The 19,939-nt window shown below is 38.5% G+C and overlaps 2 protein-coding genes across 2 annotated transcripts; both read right to left on the minus strand.

Annotated features, from left to right (window-relative positions):
* Positions 1-885: 885 nt before the first annotated feature.
* Positions 886-8,442, minus strand: ppp4cb (protein phosphatase 4, catalytic subunit b). Its single transcript, XM_066664548.1, has 9 exons — positions 8,303-8,442; positions 6,669-6,887; positions 5,552-5,603; positions 5,052-5,102; positions 4,706-4,807; positions 4,167-4,340; positions 3,701-3,827; positions 2,381-2,570; positions 886-1,821 (listed from the first exon to the last, which is right to left on the minus strand). Exons 2-9 carry the CDS (start codon positions 6,764-6,766, stop codon positions 1,692-1,694), a joined length of 924 nt encoding a protein of 307 aa, XP_066520645.1. The 5' UTR covers positions 6,767-6,887; positions 8,303-8,442; the 3' UTR covers positions 886-1,691.
* A 145-nt stretch (positions 8,443-8,587) lies between these two features.
* Positions 8,588-19,358, minus strand: si:ch211-136m16.8 (early endosome antigen 1). Its single transcript, XM_066664948.1, has 6 exons — positions 19,034-19,358; positions 10,788-16,601; positions 10,281-10,488; positions 9,933-10,021; positions 9,602-9,693; positions 8,588-9,444 (listed from the first exon to the last, which is right to left on the minus strand). Exons 1-6 carry the CDS (start codon positions 19,088-19,090, stop codon positions 9,381-9,383), a joined length of 6,324 nt encoding a protein of 2,107 aa, XP_066521045.1. The 5' UTR covers positions 19,091-19,358; the 3' UTR covers positions 8,588-9,380.
* Between the last annotated feature and the right edge of the window lie 581 nt (positions 19,359-19,939).

Below are 19,939 nucleotides of genomic sequence, written 5' to 3' on the forward strand. Positions count from 1 at the left end.
TGCACTCGCTTTATACCAGCAGTGTGTCTACTACAGAAACAGAAATGATAATGTAGTTCAAGACAAGAGAGAAGGCAGCTCATAACAGTTCATTTAAGTCTTACTTCTAATTACGAAACACATTATATTTAAAGGTAGAGTTAACTCTTTTTCTATATTTGAGCTTTCCTAACAGGTAAAGGGTGATGTATAAACACATTTTATATTAATCTGCACAAGTAAATGACTTTTTGCAAATTAAAACCAGATGAATTTACAACTCTACTCACACTACATGGATCAGTTTCCTAAACAAAAATACATATATGTTAAAGACATAAAATATTAAAATGGGAAAAAGGCCTTTTCTTTGCTGTGGTCAGTTTTCCCGCCATGCTTTTTGCGTGTTATCACAAGCAGGAACACAACAGGGAAGCGCTTCTGAAATAGCAGACCATTATAATTTAAGCATGACAAAGCAGCTAAAATAACTACTTACTTTAGCCTCCACAAATGCCTTTTCATGAACAATACGGAGTGTGACATAGAATATGTAATTAGGAAAACATGTCTGCATCAACTGAGGGGAGCATAAAATGTGAATTATGGGTCATGAATTGGAAATAACTCGAGTTTGTGCGTGTGTGCAGGGCAAGTGTTGATTTTAAATATTTCAACAAGCATCAAAAGCTAAAATGAGAAAAATTGAATTTAGATACTAAATCATTCATACATTAATATCAGATAAGTGACATATGTTACATGTGTAAGATTTGTTTTACCACTTATGCATCTACACAGTAAAATATGACACGCAAACCCTACACCTGTGTGCACCAAAATCAGATATAAATAATAAATTAAATTAAGAACAATGCCTGGGTTTATATTCATACAAAAGTACAGTTTATTGTCACAAATAATAATAAAAATCAACATTTAGACCTATTGAGAGAACAGTCAAAGGGGGGGGGGGGGGGGGGGGGGGAAGCATGTGTAAGAACAGGTGGGTTCTGCTCGCTGTGTTCCGGCTTCGCTCCAGTGTAAGTTTTTAAATCTCTGCTGACACGGGATCCGCAGAAATTCCTTCACAAGAGTCAAAATCTGTCATGACTGTGACTCGAGGGGAAATAAGAGATGCATGAGCTAAGACAAAGAGAGGAAATGTCACATGTGTTTTCCTACAAGTTTAAAACACAAGGGAAATGTATGAAAAAAAAATATTTATTTAAAGAAAAAAGAAAAGAAAAAGGTAATGCAGGTTTCCAACAGCCTTTTCTCATCTCCCGAATCGGTCTTTGCCTCAACTGTCTGTAGTGCTATTCACATTAGTTTGAAAAATGCCTAAAGCCAACAGCGTGTTTATGAGAGGAGACTTCACAGCAGTATAAGAGACTATAACGCCAAAGTCTGTGTTTGAGAAAAGCCTGGCAAGTAACGAGAGAGCGAGAGAGAGATTCTGAAATAGTATGAGACAGTGAGTGAGAGAGAGATTTTGTAAGAGTCTGTGGGTGTGAGAGAGATTGAGAAAATGATGAATGTTTATAAAAGGAAAACAAAAAAGTAGAAAAGACTAATGATATAGAAGAGTAAAAAAGAAAAGTAAAGCACAGTTAAGACAGTTGGGCAAGGAAAGGGCGGATAGATAATAGAAACACAAGAAGATACAGGATTCCACTTCCTGCAGAAAATTTCCTAAAGTCACAGCAGCCTCACAGGAAGTAGTCGGCCACTGGCTTTTTGGAGGGAATGCCTCGCGTTTCCTGTGGAGCGGCTTCGAAAATGATAAACTCTTTCTGCAGGTGCTCGTCCAACTCCAAGATGGCTGCCACGTTGCCGCACCTGAGAGACAAACACACACGCGTCTCATTAACACACGTCAGATTAGGACGAGCGGATTTGACATTCAGCGAAACTTATTTACATTGGAACCAGATGTCATCCTTTACATCCATGTGTTGCTCCTGACTCCATCAGGTCAATGGAACAATGGATAAAAGTAAATATTAATAAAAAATTATAATCATAATTACACTTAGATCCACCTAAGATTCCTAAGATCCACCATCCTTAGATTCGCCCTGATCCACAAAACTACACCAGAGTATAACGAGAATAAACATATATTTTGTGTAACTTTGCAGTAACTAGGAAATGTTAGGTTTATGGAGAACGAAGAACAGAACTGTAGATGATTAAAAAAAAAAACAAGAAAATTGTAAAACAGAGAAACACACACACACACACACATATATATGTGTATATAAAGCCTCACTGTCTTGTTTATGATGTTGTTGATCATGTAATTTATTACTAAACATGAAATGGACCTGAACAGTGATTCCAAACTTGTGGAAAACAGTATGTGTAAGGTTTTTAAATTGCACACACACGCACACACCTGTAGCAGTAGTTGGGAGCAGACCACACAGTGAGCACCGTTTCATTAAAGTGCCACTTGTAGCCCTCCATGACCAGCTGGTGAGCTCTGCAGATCATGTCGATGTCGTTGGCAGCGTTAAACTGTGCCACAACGTCGCTGCCGAACAGATAACCAGCTCCTCGCGGACTGACTCCCCAGCCTGTAGTGTCTACCAACAAAAAACAAACACACACAGTTTATACACAGTAAATGCACAGCCCAAAAATAAAAAAAGACTCTTGGTTTTAAGTATTTGAATCCTTTGTTTAACATTGTCACGGTTTAAATAAAACTGTGTATCACAATTTTTTCTCTGTAATTTGAATAAAACACTTGCTCTTTACATTGTTTGGGAGAAAAAAATAATACTAAATAAATAAATCGCTCGCCCAATCAAATCACTTTTTAATACAAAGAAAAGTTAATATACTGACAATTCATAAAGAATAAGTTGCCTGATCGATGACGCTGTTTGAAATCTCTGTTTGATGAAGAGGTGTTATGTTTTAATTTTTGTACGTTTTCATCCCAACACTTTTATACTCTTTCAGCTTCTGGTTCAAAACAGAAAAGAAGCAGCTGTGAATTTCAGGGCAAAAGGAGCGCAACGCTGAGACCGAAGTCAACACCAAAATCTCAAACACTTCTTCAGGTTTACAACAGCCTCGATCAGGCCTCAATCAACACCAAATTACAGTGTTATGGCACTCTTACGCTAAAAAAAAAAGAAGGGAGCTGTGTTATTATAGGAAAGAGGGAGGGAGGAAAGACAGTAATTTTGAGCTGCGAGTTGAACCCTGTTCTGCCACAGTCTCATCATTTAACAGCCGAGATCTAAATTATTATATTTTTGCAGATGTTTAGTTGAATGATGAGTAGCGAAAATAAAATATCAGAATACACCCCACATAAAGCAAATCAAAGATATTTGGTTCTAACTTTAGCTTCTCTTGTTAAACAGTGGAGTCAAGTGACTAATATCAGAAGCTCAATCAACACGGTGTTAACTACACACCAGGATCATCTCACACTCGACTCAAACCTGTGTGGAGCTGTTTAGTAATCTCTAATAAACACATTGGTGTTGTTTCACATGCTTCTCTATTAACATTGACTGAAATACACTAACCGAACATAACAGCTCTAAGAGGCAATTTGGCGCCTATTTTTGTCCCTTTTAATAGATAATAAGCGAGTACACAAAACACGTAACAGACACTATCTGTATTAGCCTCATAGCTGGACCAGATCAGCTCTTTTGCAGTGAATAAAATGTGTGAATTACAGACAAAGTGTTACCTTCAGGGTCAGACCACAAGAGGTCACACATTGGCCCATCATGCGGCACCTCCTGCTTCCTGTCAATGGTCCTGATCTGGTCCAGAGTCTGGATGGAGGGCGAGAGGCCACCGTGCACACAGAAGATCTATGGAGAAATCGTAGGCGAATTTAAATGCGTGTAGATGGTAGTCAGGTCGACTTAACTATGTAGAGTATGCACAGATCACACAGCCCATGGACTTGTGCCAAGGCCACAGCAGAACAACATCAGATAAGTCTAGCTTTGCCACATCACCATCTAATTCTTGATAACATCTTCCCCTGTAAGAGCCCTAATGTTGTCATTTTGGGTTTGACCCCATTTCTTTTGTGCGAGAGTGTACTTTTGTAGGTGAATGAACCAAAGGACAAAACATCTAAACAAGCAGCCTCTGCATTAATCAATATAAAGGTCTTGTTTGTCTTTTTCGCAGTGGAGACTCACCTTGCCGTCAATGATGGCTGAGAGGGACAGATAGTCGAAGATTTCTGTGCAGTATCTCCAAACTGTGACAGAGCCGTATTTCCTCAAACACTCGTCGTAGAAGCCGTATACCTGCGTGATCTGCCTGGACTCATGGTTCCCCCGGATGAGTGTGATTCTGTCTGGGTAGCGTACCTGAGGCAGAGGATGGCAAGTTTTTAGAAAGGGGGCAGTTTGCTCAATTCAAAAGGAATTAACTTCCGTAAATGATTTGAGACATTTCCAATAACCTAAAAAAAATAAATACATACATAAATAAAACTAAAAAATGTCTACAGATGCTGTTGGGACAGGGACAATGATCATTTTCTATACTGTTTCTGTCCAAATGAAAATTTCACGATGAATGGACCAATAGCAACTATATTAAGAAGCCTATTTATTATAACTACTCTCGAGTTCTCAAATCTTGATCTCAAACATAGATTCCTTTTTAAGGCCTATTTAAGCTATTTGAGCAAGAGAAACAGTAAAGAATGGAGAAGTGAGGAAGTATAAACCTTAAGGGCCAGAAGCAAAAGGAAAGTCTCCACACTGTAGAAGCCTCTGTCCACAAAGTCTCCCATGAAGAGGTAGTTTGTTTCTGGAACGTCACCACCCACCTGGAGAAAAAAAAACAAGGTCCAAATGAGCTCCTTTGGGCTGTTTGTTAAGACAAGCAAAAAAAAAAAAAAAACCTCACCCATAACACACTTAGTTTCTTTATATTCCTGCTTAATCAAATCAAAAAGCAAACCGTATTACACAGATTTTTTTTTATTTTACCAAATGCTATTAAATATGTGATTACATGTAGCCAATTAGCCATTCAACTGTCAGCAGCATGTGGGTGTGAACCAGACTCACTCTGAAAAGTTCCTTCAGGTCGTAAAACTGTCCGTGGATGTCACCACACACCTGTTTTAAAAAATAAATAAAGCGTGTTACATGCCATACAAACACTTCATGAGACAGGAGCTATTTTATATTCTTATAGTCTGCATTCTTTGGAGTGAGGGGTGTAACTCCAGAGTAAAGCCTGAAAATTTGACAGTCAAAGTCTTAATAAAATGTGGAAGATTTCCAGCAGACATTCTGGAACATACTGTTTACAACCGGTTACTAGTTTGCCTTCAGCCAAACCTAGGATAGTGTAGGTGTTCTTCTTTCTTCATATATTTGATTCTTTGCTGTAGTAAAAATGGTTCTGTATTCTCACACCTTAAACATGTAACATTACGTCTATCTAAAGGAAGGTGGTAGTTTATGTCCCAAACATTTCTATGAAATGTACTCAGCAAAATGCAGGAGATTTAGTACATATTTTGAATCCCAGAGCACAGGTAAACCCAATACATCCTACTTACTGTAACTGGAGAATCCACTCTCTGTACGTTGCTCTCCTCCACGAGAATCTCTCTACAAAACAGATAACCAAAATCAATAAAGTAATAGGTGATATATAAATGTACAATTTCTTTTTGTTTGCTTTAATGTAACAGCGCACATTTTAACACGGGGACCCAGGGATGGATATTCAAGAAAACAGGATAGTGATTCTTCTTTAAATAATGATAACCACTAGTGATCAAAAATGTGTAGAGAGAACTGATCAATATCATTAGTTTAAAATGAATAAAACATCCATTTGTTAAAATCCTAACGCAAACAAACTAATAAAATCCTTCTAAAGCTGCCCTAGGCTGTGCTGCATCTCCTAAACCCAGAGCACAAATCCACAGGAGCTGACTTTAAATCTATAAGAGTGAACTGTACTGTGCAGCAGCCTTTATACCTCAGCAACAGTAGTGTTATTTGTTTTCTTCTTAGGAAGAACACACAAGATATTCTGACCTAAACATAAGAGACAGATTCTCCTCTACCCAACACACACAACAATCATTACTGATGATCCCTAGAGAGTACTGGATTCCTTTTAGCCCTGACTTCTTTCTCTATTCTTATAACCGCCGCCTGTTGCTGCAACATAATCTTGGGCAGAACTGATAAAGACACATCCAGTGAGTGAAACTGAAAATGTGGCAGTTAAATACATCCAATGACTGCAAGACAAACAAGGGTCTTGCATTTTAGGTGTGCCACAAGTACCCGCTGACCTCACTGCACGCGCCTTAAACTTAACACTTTCATGAGACATTTTTCAGAGATTACTCTCATCAACAGACCAAAACCATCAAACAAACACAGGACTAAACACCAGATGTGGTTACATTTTAAAAACATGATTCTGCTTGTCAAAAATCACAATTGAATATCAATCTCATTACAATGTGAACTCTCAAAAATACACACCATCCCTGCTGTATATTCATTTCTATCAGGAAAGGATTTTTTCTCTGATTTTTTTTTCGTGAACAGTGTTTGTAAAACACAGGTAAGTCAGAGAGATGTGGAAATGTGGAAAATGTGTTAATGCTCCGTAATGCATGAACTCTGGCTTGACTGCCTTCTACTGTATAATACCTGGCTTTCGCACACAAGGCTTTGACCTCATTCTCCTTGATGAGCTCGCACCTCCTCAGCTGGTCAATCTGTCTGTCCAGATCACTGATGTCACCCATGGTGAATCGCCAAAACAGAGTCTCTGTTTATCCCCCCCACACACACACGCACGCACCCCCTCCCTCAAGCACCCACTCACACACACACACAGAAAGGAGCTGAGACAGCAGGTAAATCCACCTGTGGAAGAGAAAATAAGGCGTTGTACCTAGTTATTATCCTCAAAAACTACAATATTTATAAATATCTGTAAGAATAACAACTGACAGATTATTATCTGCACAGACAGAGAAGTGAACAATGTTTTTAAAAGTTAATAACACCTGGCTTCATAATTCACAGCCATATTTAATCATGTTTCAAAATCATTGTTGGTTGTGATATCAGCTCTTTAAATCCAAGTTGTGAAAGACTGAACCTGACATGAAACTTTCACTTCTTACAAAGCCGAATCAGAGTTCACAAACAGTATTTGACCCACAAAATCTAACACACAGCAGAATGGAACTAGAAACACTTCTCAAGTCACTCAAAATATTACAGGGTCAATTATGTAGAGAGTAGCTTAGACAGCTGGTTAATGACAGGTGTTGTAGAAGTAGACAATTTCAAGTGTACGGTTTTTCTTAGTGTCACTATTATATGCTACATGTTTTATGTTATTTTCTAAGAGAGCTACTCATCTTTCTGTTGTTTTACATGATTGAAAAAGGTCGCTTTTGAACAAAGCACCATGTTAAAGCATGTGCAGTTGTACAAGGCTGGGTAGCAATTAAATTATACACGCAGTACTATACTCTATTGACTTGACATGATATCCAAAATACTACATATACACACACACAAAAAAAAAATTATATATATACACACACAGCACAAAAACGCTTTTCTAAGTATATCCTTTATATCACCAATAGTTACAAGTCACTAAAAGCATTTCTCCTTTTGCGTTAGAATATATTTTATTTTGTATATATTTAATATAGCATTCAATCTTCCCTTCCTATATAAAGAGCTACGGTAACTTAACGTTGCACAGGCAACTTTAGCCAGGTAGCTAAGCGTCGTCACTAAAGATGTGTTAATATTTAAAACTTCCTAAAGGAGCTATTCATCTATTTACTGTTTTACACGACAGATGAGACTCTGAAAACACGTCTCGTGACGATTTTGAAAAGCAATAATGGTTAGAATAAAACATATTCGCCATCGCATAAACAGTCGAACTCAAGCTAAGCTAACGAGACCACTTCTTTGAATTATCCAGTCCACCTTAAGCGCTACTGTGAAACTAATGGACCATTTAAGGTGGAACGAAAAAAATTGTATAAGACGCCTAGACACCGAACTTTTATGGACTCGGGTAAATCAAAATACATAAATGTGGATTATACAATATCTCACCAGATAAGGGTAGAGTTTATTTTATGCAATTAATATCAAATGAAGAGTAATTCCAGTTCTAACTGGCCGGGTATTCGTTAGCTTAGATAGCTAAGGCCTGAACGCAGCGATTATTCGTTTAGACATACGAGCTTCCGATAGCAATCTGAACATAGTCGAACAAATCGAAGGAAAGGACGATGTTACTTTACCTGATCCGCTTCGATCGGATTTAGGTTAGCTGAAAAACAACCCGAGCAATCTTCGTTTTCGCTCGTTTGACCGGCTCGGTTCGTCGTTCTACCGGCTTTCAGCGCCTCCCTCCGCCTGCCGTCCGCTCCCTTTACCTCACTGATACATAACCAGCACAGAGCAGTCAGAACGAATCATTCCATTGAAACGACTCGTTTCAATGAATCAAGTAAATCGATACCAAACTTCACACAGTGGTATGAAAGAATCATTCTTTTGAACCTATTCTTTTTAATGAATCTGGTAAACCGACACATCACATCTCACAGTGTAGAATAATGAACCATTCTTTTAAAATGACTTTTTCACCTCTTAAGAATTATTTGCTTTACATTTTCCTGTACATTGCGAATGATTAGATATATGCAAAAGCTGAAAGTTTATTAAAATTATTTTTCACATTTATAAAATATGACAAAAGTGCTTGTATACAAGATATAGTTTCTTGTGATATGAACCAGATGTCAAAAGAATTTATGAAAGTCCCATATTCTTTATTTTACCCCGTGAGGTCAGCTTGTATGCTTTTGTACACTAGATCAGCTATAATGCATTTACAATACATATAACACAAATTAATATTCCTGGGGTTGGCTGTAGTCTTGATGAACCAAAGCTTGACATAAGCTACATATATTTAAAGCATATTCGTGGTGGAAAATCCAAGGAGTGCACTGCAAGCTTGGAAGGACATTTTTTTTCCTTCAGTTGTACCATTAAAATATTAAAGAAATCACAGCCTTCTACAATGGATCGACACAATATATAATATAGAAAATCTGAAATAATCAAAAAAACCTAATTATACTGTAACAGAATGTACAAGTGTAGCATTTATTCTTTTAGATTAAAAAAAGAATATACAATCACAAACATTTTAAAGACCCATTTCAACACTTCACATCTGAATAAGAAGAATGTTTTTTATATTGCACTGAGAAAAATAAACACCTTTTAAATTGCACATGTAAAAATAGCAAAGAAAGTGAATTAGACAATAAAGAAATACTAGTGAGTCTAGCGACTCACTACTTCTCTTCAGTCTTTTCCAGGCTTTTTGAGTTTGCTTTTCAGCTCTGACATCATCAGTGGGTTCCCCATCCTACAAATGTATACAAACACAGCCGATATTAATGGGAAAAAAACTTCAAATTTGTATTAATAACATGAAAATATTTTAGTATGTGATGCAACAGTAAGGGTGTTTATTTTATGCTGACTATATTTAATGTAAATAAATAATGTTTTATGAGCGGTACCCAGGATGTCTCGGCGGTGTCCATTTTGGTTTGTTAACTGGCTGTTCTTGTTTGACACAAACCTCCTTTGGCTCCGTTGGTGTGTCAGATTTCTGATAGGGAAGAGATTGGACATAAACATTAATCAGAATGCAATTTTATGCTGTGATTAGTTTCTCCGGGCCCACTTTAACCAAATGCTACCAAATGTTGTGATTTTAAACACAGTCCACCAAACGAAAGCTCAAAAGGGATGTTCCTTGATTACTAAAAGCAATATATACATGACTAAAATGTAAAATCTTCTTTCATTCATGCATTATATTTGCTATTTTATCTTTTCGGCCCTCACCTGTGCTGACACACTCTCTGCGTCTCCCTCATCTCTCATCTTTTTACCAGCTTCAGTTTTTCTCAACACAGGGAGACCAGGGCCCAGACCTGAAAAACAAAATCAGAAATCAGTATTGGAGCCACCAGATGGCCCTGCAAGCATGTAGTAATTTATTTATTTATTTCTAATCCATTTTACATAAGGTACCAAGGCAACTAAAGGACTAAAATACATCATTAAAATAACTGCAGGTGTGTACTGACATTACTGACTTATGACTGATATTATTATTTGACTTATTTGGTCCATAGGTACTTATTCTTCACCTGTAATTATAAGTAGGCTCCACACTGATTTGAAACCTACCAGGTAGTTTGAATCCAATCACTTTCTGAGGCACTGGGAGCCTTTCTCCTGGACCCTTCCTCAGAGGGCGGGGCTGTAAAGGACAAGTGGGCACCAAGGGCTCCACAGAGACCATGTTTATGAGTGTCCGAGGGTCCTTGGGTGGTCGAACATGTGGGTTCTTCACTGCAATTTTTGATTTCTGGACAGTGCAGTCCAACGATGACACCTTAAATGGTGAAACAGATACATATCAAAGGCATTTTATTTTAAAGTAATCATTTGAGTCCATGAAACAAATCTGATGTTGGTAGCACATCTGGTTATACACTGTGTCAGAATGGGGTAAAGCCTTCAATCAAAAATTGAGTTAAGGAGAAAAGTCTGGAAAAATGTAAATAAATAAGGGAAACATTTTAGAAAAGTAGACTGTGAATGAGGGAATAATTCTAGCCTCTCAGTGCAGGTGTGCGCTGGCATTTAAACTCAAGCAAAGCTTATCAATCAATCAATCATTCAATAGTTCACCTGTTGAAGTAGGAGGTCTGTTGCCGCCCAGCCCTTTGAGGCAAGTGAGGTCTCCTCTTCATCTTTTTCCAAACCTCTCTTGAGTCCTGGTCTGCTCCTTTCTTGTATGGTTTTATTACCTACTTCTGCTTCACCATCATCAGCTTTGATGTCCTTGTCTCCCTCTGTGCTCTCACATTTCACATTTTGAATCACTGTAGTCACAGACTTAGTCACTTCACTTTCAATATCCATAGCTTTAACCTCTGACTTCGTCCCATCTTCCAAACCATGATTAGAAAACTCACTGTATGTCTGCGAGACTGCACTGTTAGTCCATGACGTTTCCACAGATCTGAGATCAGTTTCTTCCTCTTTGGTTTTTGTCTGCTCGTCTGTTTCACTCAATAATAAACTCAGTCTTTCCTGTGTCTCTTGGGTCAGTTCGCTCTTTACTTCCTCCACAACTCCCTGGGAAGTGGTCACAGCCATAATTTCATCTAATAACACTATCTTAATCTCATCAGAGTCTTCCGTGTCCTTTTGTGGATCTCCCTGCATCTCCACCATATTCAGTTCTACTCTTTCTTTCTGAGAGTCCCTGGGCATATCCAGTGTTTTCACTGCTGCGGATCCACACTCTGATTGAATTAAAATCCTTGACTCTCCAAACTGGGTTTCTCTTGTTTCAGTTTCAGTTTCTTGTGAGATCCCCTCTCCACGATTTAAGGGACTTTCAGACATTGTTGGAACAGGAGCGTCTGGCTCCAGTGTTAGAGACGGTGTTTTTGAGGCAGATTCAAGTTGCTCACACTTTATTTCTGTAGTAGTACAGTTACTCACAGCTGGTAATTCAGTGTGTGTTTCAAGCACTTCTACTTTCTTTTCGCTAAAAGTGGTCCGCTCTGTTGCCAAGTCGACATGTGTTGCAACGGAGTCCTCAGTGTTGTGTAGTTCCTGTGATAGAGGATTTGGCATTTGTTCAACACATTTGTCTGCAGTTTCCCCTCCTGCCGAACTGGACTCCCTTGCTTCTCTTTGCATTTCATTGATTGGTGCTTCAAATAAACCAAAGTCAAAGTCATTTACATTCCCATCAACTGGCTTTTCTTGCAAAGAGTCTTGTCTCTCAGTAGAGTGGTCCATAGTTTCCTGTCCAGCTGCTTCTTCTCTAGCTATTGACTGCTCACATAAACTTCTCTTGGCTGATTTCTTCACATCTTCATCTGCTGCAACTTCTTCTTTGAGGTACTTATGAAATTTAAAGGTAGTCTCTACAATTTCGCTTTGGTTTCCAGGCCCTGCGGCTACTGACTCATCGTGTTGCTTAATCACCATCTCGACTGTTTCTAATCCAGTGATATCATGAGCTGTGTGATCTATTTTCTCCACTTCTGTTTCCAGGGTTATTTCTGCTTTAATGTCCTCTTTATGTTGCCCTACTTGACCCGTTTGATCTGTAGCTGCTGACAAATAAGTCTCAACAGCTACTGACTCCTCTTCAAAAGTCACCTTCAACACGAAGCCCTTTTTATGACTGAGTTCTGGCTCTTTTTCACACATTTCTGCATTTTCCATCAGTGCTGATCCAGGCTCCTCCACTAGTTCACACTCAGTCTCCACTTCTTCTTTGATACACAGAGTTTCATTAGGTTCTGTGTGACGGACATCCAGTTGGTCATCAACTTCAGCATCTACTAAATCTCCCAGTTGTTCACCTGCTATTGGCTGCCCTTCTTTTACCATTCCCACAGTCCCTTCCTCCGACTCCTCAAGTTCATTGACTGGTTCCTGTTCTGGTGTAGGCGCTGACCCATTTTTAATACTTCTGAATAAGGATTCTGGTTCCTTTTTGTGTGCTACTTCAACACCCATCAGCAATTCCTTGGCTTCCTCCAATAGTTCACATTCATTCTTTACTGTTCCTGCAATTATTTCAATCTGGGCTCCAGCCAGCTGTGACTCACAGACATCAATTTCAGGAGCTTTGGACTCAGTCAACCACAGATCAGATTCTGGTTCTGATCTGTTTTTAATACTTTTGATAAAGGGTTCTGGTTCTTTTTCATATACTTCTTTACTTTCCTTGGGTGAATCCATAAGCTCCGCCAACAATTCACATTCAGACTTCACTATTCCCGCAATAAGTTCGATTTCCGTATCCTCCTGCTTTGATTCATGAGCATCATCAATTTCAGCAGCTTTGTCTTCATTAAATTGCTGATCTTCTCCATCTTTTACCACTTCCCCAGCCCTTTTCGTCCTTTCCGTTAAAATACTGATTGTTTCGCTTCCTGGGGTCTTATTTTCTATCATTTTGGTGAAGTCTTCCGGCTCTTTTTCATGTATTTCTTCATCTTCCACCTGTTCTTCAACATGTTCCTCCAATAATTCACGTTCAGTATCCACTCTTCCTCCTGTGATTTTATTTTGTGTTTCTTCCAAATTTAATTCAAAGGTCTGAGCTGTTCCATCAGCTGTGGATTCACTTATCTGCTTAGCTCCATCTTTTGTGATTTCGACAGTCCTTTGCTTTGATATCTCACTTTCATTGATCAGTTTTTTTCCTATTGTAGGTGCTGACCCAAATTCAATACTTTTGAAAATGGGTTCTGGTTCTTTTTCATACACTTCTTCACTTTCCTTGGGTGAATCCATAAGCTCATCCAACAATTCACATTCAGACTTCACTATTCCCGCAATAAGTTCAATTTCTGTATCCTCCTGCTTTGATTCATGAGCATCATCAATTTCAGCAGCTTTGGCTTCATTAAATTGCTGATCCTCTTCATCTTTTACCACTTCCCCAGCCCCTTGCTTCCTTTCCATTAAAATACTGATTGTGTCACTTCCTGGGGTCTTGTTTTCTATCATTTTGGTGAAGGCTTCTGGCTCTTTTTCATGCATTTCTTTGTTTTCCACCTGCCCTTCAACATGTTCCTCCAATAATTCACATTTACATGCTTTAATGTCCTCTTTATGTTGCCCTACTTGACCAGTTTGATCTTTAGCTGCTGGCAAATCAGTCTCAACAGTTACTGACTCCTCTTCAAAAGTCACCTTCAACACGAAGCCCTTTTTATGACCGAGTTCTGGCTCTTTTTCACACATTTTTGCATTTTCCATCAGTGCTGATGCAGGCTCCTCCACTAGTTCACACTCAGTCTCCACTTCTTCTTTGATACACCGAATTTCATTAGGTTCTGTGTGAAGGACATCCAGTTGGTCATCAACTTCAGCATCTACTAAATTTCCCAGTTGTTCATCTGCTATTGGCTGCCCTTCTTTTACCATTCCCACAGTCCCTTCCTCCAAATCCTCGAGTTCATTGACTAGTTCCTGTTCTGGTGTAGGTGCCGACCCATTTTTAATACTTCTGAATAAGGATTCTGGTTCCTTTTCGTGTGCTACTTTAATTTCCATCGGCGAATCCTTAGTTTCCTCCAATCGTTCACATTCAGTTACTATTCCTGAAATAAGTTCAATCTGGGCTCCGTCCAGAAGGGCCTCACAGCTAACATCATTTTCAGCAGATTTGGACTCAGTCAACCACAGATCCACTCTTCCCTCTGTGATTTTATTTTGTGTTTCTTCCAAATTTAATTCAAAGTTCTGAGCTGTTCCATCAGCTGTGGATTCACTAAACTGCTGATCTCTATCTTTTGTGATTTCTACAGTCCCTTGCTTTGATACCTCACTTTCATTGATCAGTTCTTTTCCTATTGTGGGTGCTGACCCAAATTCAATACTTTTGAAAATGGGTTCTGGTTCTTTTTCATACACTTCTTCACTTTCCTTGGGTGAATCCATAAGCTCCTCCAACAATTCACATTCAGACTTCACTATTCCCACAATAAGTTCGATTTCCGTATCCTCCTGCTTTGATTCCTGAGCATCATCAATTTCAGCAGCTTTGTCTTCATTAAATTGCTGATCTTCTCCATCTTTTACCACTTCCCCAGCCCCTTGCTTCCTTTCCATTAAAATACTGATTGTGTCACTTCCTGGGGTCTTGTTTTCTATCATTTTGGTGAAGACTTCTGGCTCTTTTTCATGTGTTTCTTTATATTCCACCTGTTCTTTGACATGTTCCTGCAATAGGTCACAATCAGCCTGGACTATTCCCTTTGTAACTTCACTTTCGGTTTCATGCAACTTTAATTTACAGGTCTCAGCTGTTCCATCAGGTTTAGATTCACTGAACTGCTGATCCACCTCATCTTGCTTTAACTCCCTGATGACACTGATCATGTCAGTTTCTGGTGAAGGCTTGTTTTCAGTAGTTTGGCTAATAAGTTCTGGTTCTTTATCATGCATTTCTTCATTTTCTGCCTTTCCAGTCAATTCGCATGCAGGCTCAAACTTTCCCTCAGTAAATTCATTTTGGGGTTCATCCCACTTTGATTTACGGAGTTCATCAATTTCAAGAGCGGTAGATTCACTGAACTGCTGAGCAGCTTCATCTTGCTTCATCTCAGGTTCTGGCATCTGTGAAGTCTTTATTTTGACTGTTTCAGTACTGAGGTCTAATCCTTTTTCAGGTGTTTCTTCATTTTCTCTCTCACAAGCTATACGCTCATCCAGTAGTTCACATTCATGCATTACTAATCCCTCGGTAAATTCAATTTGAGCTCCATCTAACTTTGATTCATGGGCATCAACATTTTCAGCAGCTTCAGATTCAATAAACTCCACACCAAATTTATTTTCTGTCATTTCCACTATTCCTTGTTTTGACTGCTTAATGACACTATGTGGGTCTTGCTCTGGTCTTTCTGAGGGCATGGTTTCCATCAGTTCTGGTTCTCTATGTATTTCTGCATTTTCAATCTGTCCTGCCTCCATTTCCGCTCCTCCCTCTCTAAACTCGATTTTGTCTTTAGAAGTTTCAGCTGATTTGGATTCTTTCAACTGTGGATACACTTCATGCTGCCTGTATTCTGCTGTTCCCACAATCTCAGGCATTGTTTCTTCAATGTTGACGTCGGTTGCTTCCCTCTGTGTGGCCTTGTTTTCAGTTGCTTCCTCCACTTCAAGTTCTTTGTGTGAAGGAGCCTTTAAAAGGTCTCCACTTTCCCTTCCTGAGCAGCTGAGCTGGGAAAACAAATCAGCTTCAGTTTGTGATATACTAGCTTTGTCTTTATTCTCAGTTATTCTCTTATTTCTCATTTCATCTTTTATTTTCTCATTTGCATCTTTCATAGGTTCCACTGCTTTCTCCACTGAAATGTCTCTGACATTTTCTTCAGCCTCAGAATGGAGTTCATTTCTGTGTTCGAGTTTTTTCTCAGTATATTTGTGGCTCTTTGCTTCTTTTTCATTTACAGTGTGCTCAGCAATAATGCTTTCGCTCCTTTCATGATCCACATCTTCAGCTGCACTTGTAGAAGCCCCAAAGTCTTGGCTGCCATCAGTGGGAGTAACTGGATGTTCTTGTTGATTTTTTTCAGTAAAATCACTTGTTCGTACCACTTCCCTGTTGTTATCCAAAGTTTCCTCACTATGCCTCTGCTCTTCTGCTTTTGTTTCTGCATCCTCCTCAAGGTCAGTGCTCCACACAACACCTTTGCAAGTACGTTTGCTTGTGTCCTCCTTGGGAATATTCCCCTTTTCCCACTGAACAGCTGCGGTCCGCACTTTCCCCCCACTCTGGGGTCTCTCACTTTGGCTGCATGCTTTTGACTCATCCCTGTCTTTCTGTTCTTCATTTTCTTTTAAGGCTCTGTAACTCTGGTTTACGTTGACTGTGGCATCCTGTCCAACGTGTGCATCCTGCTCCTCTGCGTTTGTCACGTCTGATCGCAGATATCTTCCCACTGCCCCTGTGAGGTAGCCCTGTTCTCTCACACACACACACACACACACACACACACGTCAGGTCAGAGAGTCTGTGAAGAGACAGTTATAGAATATGACCTTGTTTTTCTGTACTTGCAAATATCTTGAAAGAGATCAAACTGTGTTTAAAGCGGTGCACTCTTTCACTCACCACTAAAGACTGCTCAATACAGAACACTAAAAAAAAGGCACCAGCGAGTGAGACTCCAGTGTTTAGACGACACTTACACACACTGGAAACATTTCTATGACTTTTGGAACATCAACACTACGAAGAGGTCCTGCAACACTCTAAAGAAACAGCATCATAAGACATCAACCGAAAACAGTTTAACGATATTTTCCAGCTCCAAATGTATTGTCATGCCCCAAAATATTCCCATTTTATCAATAAAAACTACTGTAAAATGCCATTATGCTTCTTGTTTATCGTACATAAGTGTGTAACTCTCCTTACATTAACTTTCTGACAGTTTCTTTTTACACTCCATTTCATTAACTGTCATCAATTTGTCAATATGCACCAAACACTGGCATTAGCTTGTGTTAAAGATTTAAGCCCTGGAAGTGCATTTTATCTGGAACACTTCAAGCCAATATGAATCTGTCGAATCGCACGTCCATGTCAAAGAACTGATTCAAATTTTTGAACTTTTACCTGTAGCTAATGTGCATCTGTTGGACCATGAGAAACAAACAGTTCACTCTATAGGGAACTAGAATTCTCCCTGAGGTATTCAGAAAACACTAAACATCGCAAACAAAGATGGAGAGAGAGAGAGAGCGAGCAATGGTTAACTATATATAGCAAGTCATGTAGCGAAACACAATACAAAAGTGTTGATGTCTGATTTCTTCTTTTGTGTCTTATTTCCTTTTCACAGTGCTGGCTTCACTGAAACTCCACATTCTTTCAGACCCATATTGTTGAGCTGCTATTCTCATAGTGATTATTTTAAGTGCATTATTTTAGGCTGCTATCTAATCTCTTCAGAAATATCCTGAAAGTGAATAGCTTGTATTTAGTGCCCAGATGAAGTAAATGAAGGGTTTGACAGTTGTTTTATATGAGATGCAGATCTGAGATCAGTTTAGAAAAAGGACATTGCCTCACTACCAGTGAGAACTTGACAGTTTCCAGCCTTGTGTGGATTTCCTGTATCGCTTCGAGAAGACACAGGCTTGATACATGAGCCTTTATGTTAACGCTACAGAGTGTATCTGAAGAAGTAGCTTCTTTCATTGGAATGTAGCAAAATAACCTTTTGCAACTAACATATTAGCTTGTGGTTAGAGAGCATTATGCACAGCATAACCTTGTGATTGATGCACAACAAACCATAACGTCTCTTTCACGAGTTCACGTTGAGTCTTGTAATGAAACTCAAAATGGAAACATTAGTAAGGTCCTTATTTTGCTGTACTGAAAAAGTTAAGAAGTTAAACTGTATTCGTTTTTGATAACAAGGTCAATTCAGATTATCAGACAGCATCAGTAGTAGTATTATTAATAGTATCAATATCTATGATGGCTGTTTTATAGTGCTGCAGATTAGTTGCACCAATTATTGAAGTTTATTTCAAGCTGTGAAATTTGACAGCCTCTCTCTCTTCAGACATTTATAAAGAACAGGCCCCAAACCAAGTGATGGGGCATACAAGATGCAAACACTCCTGGATTTAGGTTAAACACCTAAAAAAACAGCCAATTCTCACTGGGGTGGTACGTATCAAGGGTCTGTCATATCTAATTTTAATCAAGGAATTGAACTGTATGCTGTATACATCCTGTGTACAAATATAACACTGTCCCCTGAAAGAAGCAAACAAAAGAACATTTAAGTGGTGCATTATAGTGTTTAGAACTTAGTATTTTTTGGTGTGTGTTGGTAATATGAAAATATATAATTTTGTATATAAATTACAATCGGACATGAAACCAAAACATGTCTTTAAACATACATTTAAACATTTAGTCTCCATAGTATTCCATATACAACACGTTTCAACAGCCGTGGGGTCTGTGTTTATAGATTTAAAAGTTTGGGTGCGCAGGCAATTTTATATACACACACATACACTACACATATCATATATATCATATATATATGATACAAAATGTATACCCTTTGCAAAGTAGACAATTCTGCTGTTTAAAACACAATACATTTTCTTATCTATATGGAAAATATCAAGAAAATGCTAAATAATCACTGTGGTCAGTGCAAAACATGTAGCACATTTATATTAAATATTTCTTGTGTGTTAAACAGAGCCGATAAACAGAAATAGTGTACCAAATTTATCAGAAAATAGTGCCATGTTGAAGTGTATTCTCTTTTCACTTATTTTCACTCAGGAAAATCAACAAAATATGAATATTTCTTTCATATACCGCTGTACTTTATTACTTTTCCAAGTTCACTCACCCACACTGTCCAAATAGTGCGACCAATTCTGTTCATTGAGCTTTCAGACCCTTCCATCGCCGAAAAGCTTCTGAATGAACCCGAATCCCGGTTAAGACTAAAACATAAACTCGATTTAAAGAAGAGTTCAGTTGAGATTCAGACACAGTTCCTCAGTGAGCGACCCTGCGCTGGTCAGATTGGAGGCAGTTCTTCAGTTCCTGATGCTCAGAAGTTTTTAAGGAGGAAGGATGACGTTCAAGTTGAATTTGGCTTCCTATTCGAATTCTTAATTCCGCCTTAAATTAGGCAGTTACACTGTGGCGTTAAAGACAGAAGATGAAGTATTTCGAAATTTAAATTTCTCCTTAAATTAAGCGGTGCAAATTAGCTTTAGATAATTTTCAATTCCACCTTAATTTATTTAGGCGTTACATTCTGAAGCCCGAGGAAATAAGACAAATTAAAATTGGCTGTTGAAATTTCAATTCAGTCTTAAATAAGGAATTTGAAATTCACTTAAAAATTATACGTTTCCATTCCACGTAAAAATGGGAAGCACTTATATTCCAGAGCCTGTATGTTGGTTTTCGAATTTCAGTTCTACCTTAAATGAGGAGAATAAATTTAGCAGCCTGAAGACAGTTAAGCATGAGGCAAGAGAAGTTTAGTGGATTTTTTTAAGGTGGAACTTATAATTGGAAATTTGGTGGAGCCATTAGAATTGGAAACGTCTGCTTAAATCCCCACTAGAACAACTACAGCATTTAAGGTGGAACCGAAAATTCGAATAAGAAACAAACTTGAATGTTAACCAGAGTAACGGTTTCACTTTTTAAGGTGGAACTAAAAAGGCCAATAGGACTCCAGAGCCAGAATGAGTGCCATGTAAGGTGAAAATTAACACTAACATGTGCACCTGAAGTT

This window comes from Hoplias malabaricus, chromosome 3, assembly GCF_029633855.1.
Source record: "Hoplias malabaricus isolate fHopMal1 chromosome 3, fHopMal1.hap1, whole genome shotgun sequence".
In the NCBI taxonomy this organism is placed as follows: Eukaryota; Metazoa; Chordata; class Actinopteri; order Characiformes; family Erythrinidae; genus Hoplias; species Hoplias malabaricus.

Bases quoted from the DNA above. Each gene is read 5' to 3' on its own strand.
- ppp4cb (XM_066664548.1), bottom strand. From the start codon at position 6,766: ATGGGTGACATCAGTGATCTGGACAGACAGATTGACCAGCTGAGGAGG. The intron at 4,341-4,705 runs GTTTATACTTCC...CCTCTGCCTCAG, and splicing joins TTTTGCTTCTGGCCCTTAAG to GTACGCTACCCAGACAGAAT. The intron at 1,822-2,380 runs GTGTGTGCGTGT...TTTGTCTCTCAG, and splicing joins GCTCCCAACTACTGCTACAG to GTGCGGCAACGTGGCAGCCA.
- si:ch211-136m16.8 (XM_066664948.1), bottom strand. From the start codon at position 19,090: ATGGAAGGGTCTGAAAGCTCAATGAACAGAATTGGTCGCACTATTTGG. The intron at 9,694-9,932 runs GTGAGGGCCGAA...CTTCCCTATCAG, and splicing joins CAGAGAGTGTGTCAGCACAG to AAATCTGACACACCAACGGA. The intron at 9,445-9,601 runs GTACCGCTCATA...ATACATTTGTAG, and splicing joins ACACCGCCGAGACATCCTGG to GATGGGGAACCCACTGATGA.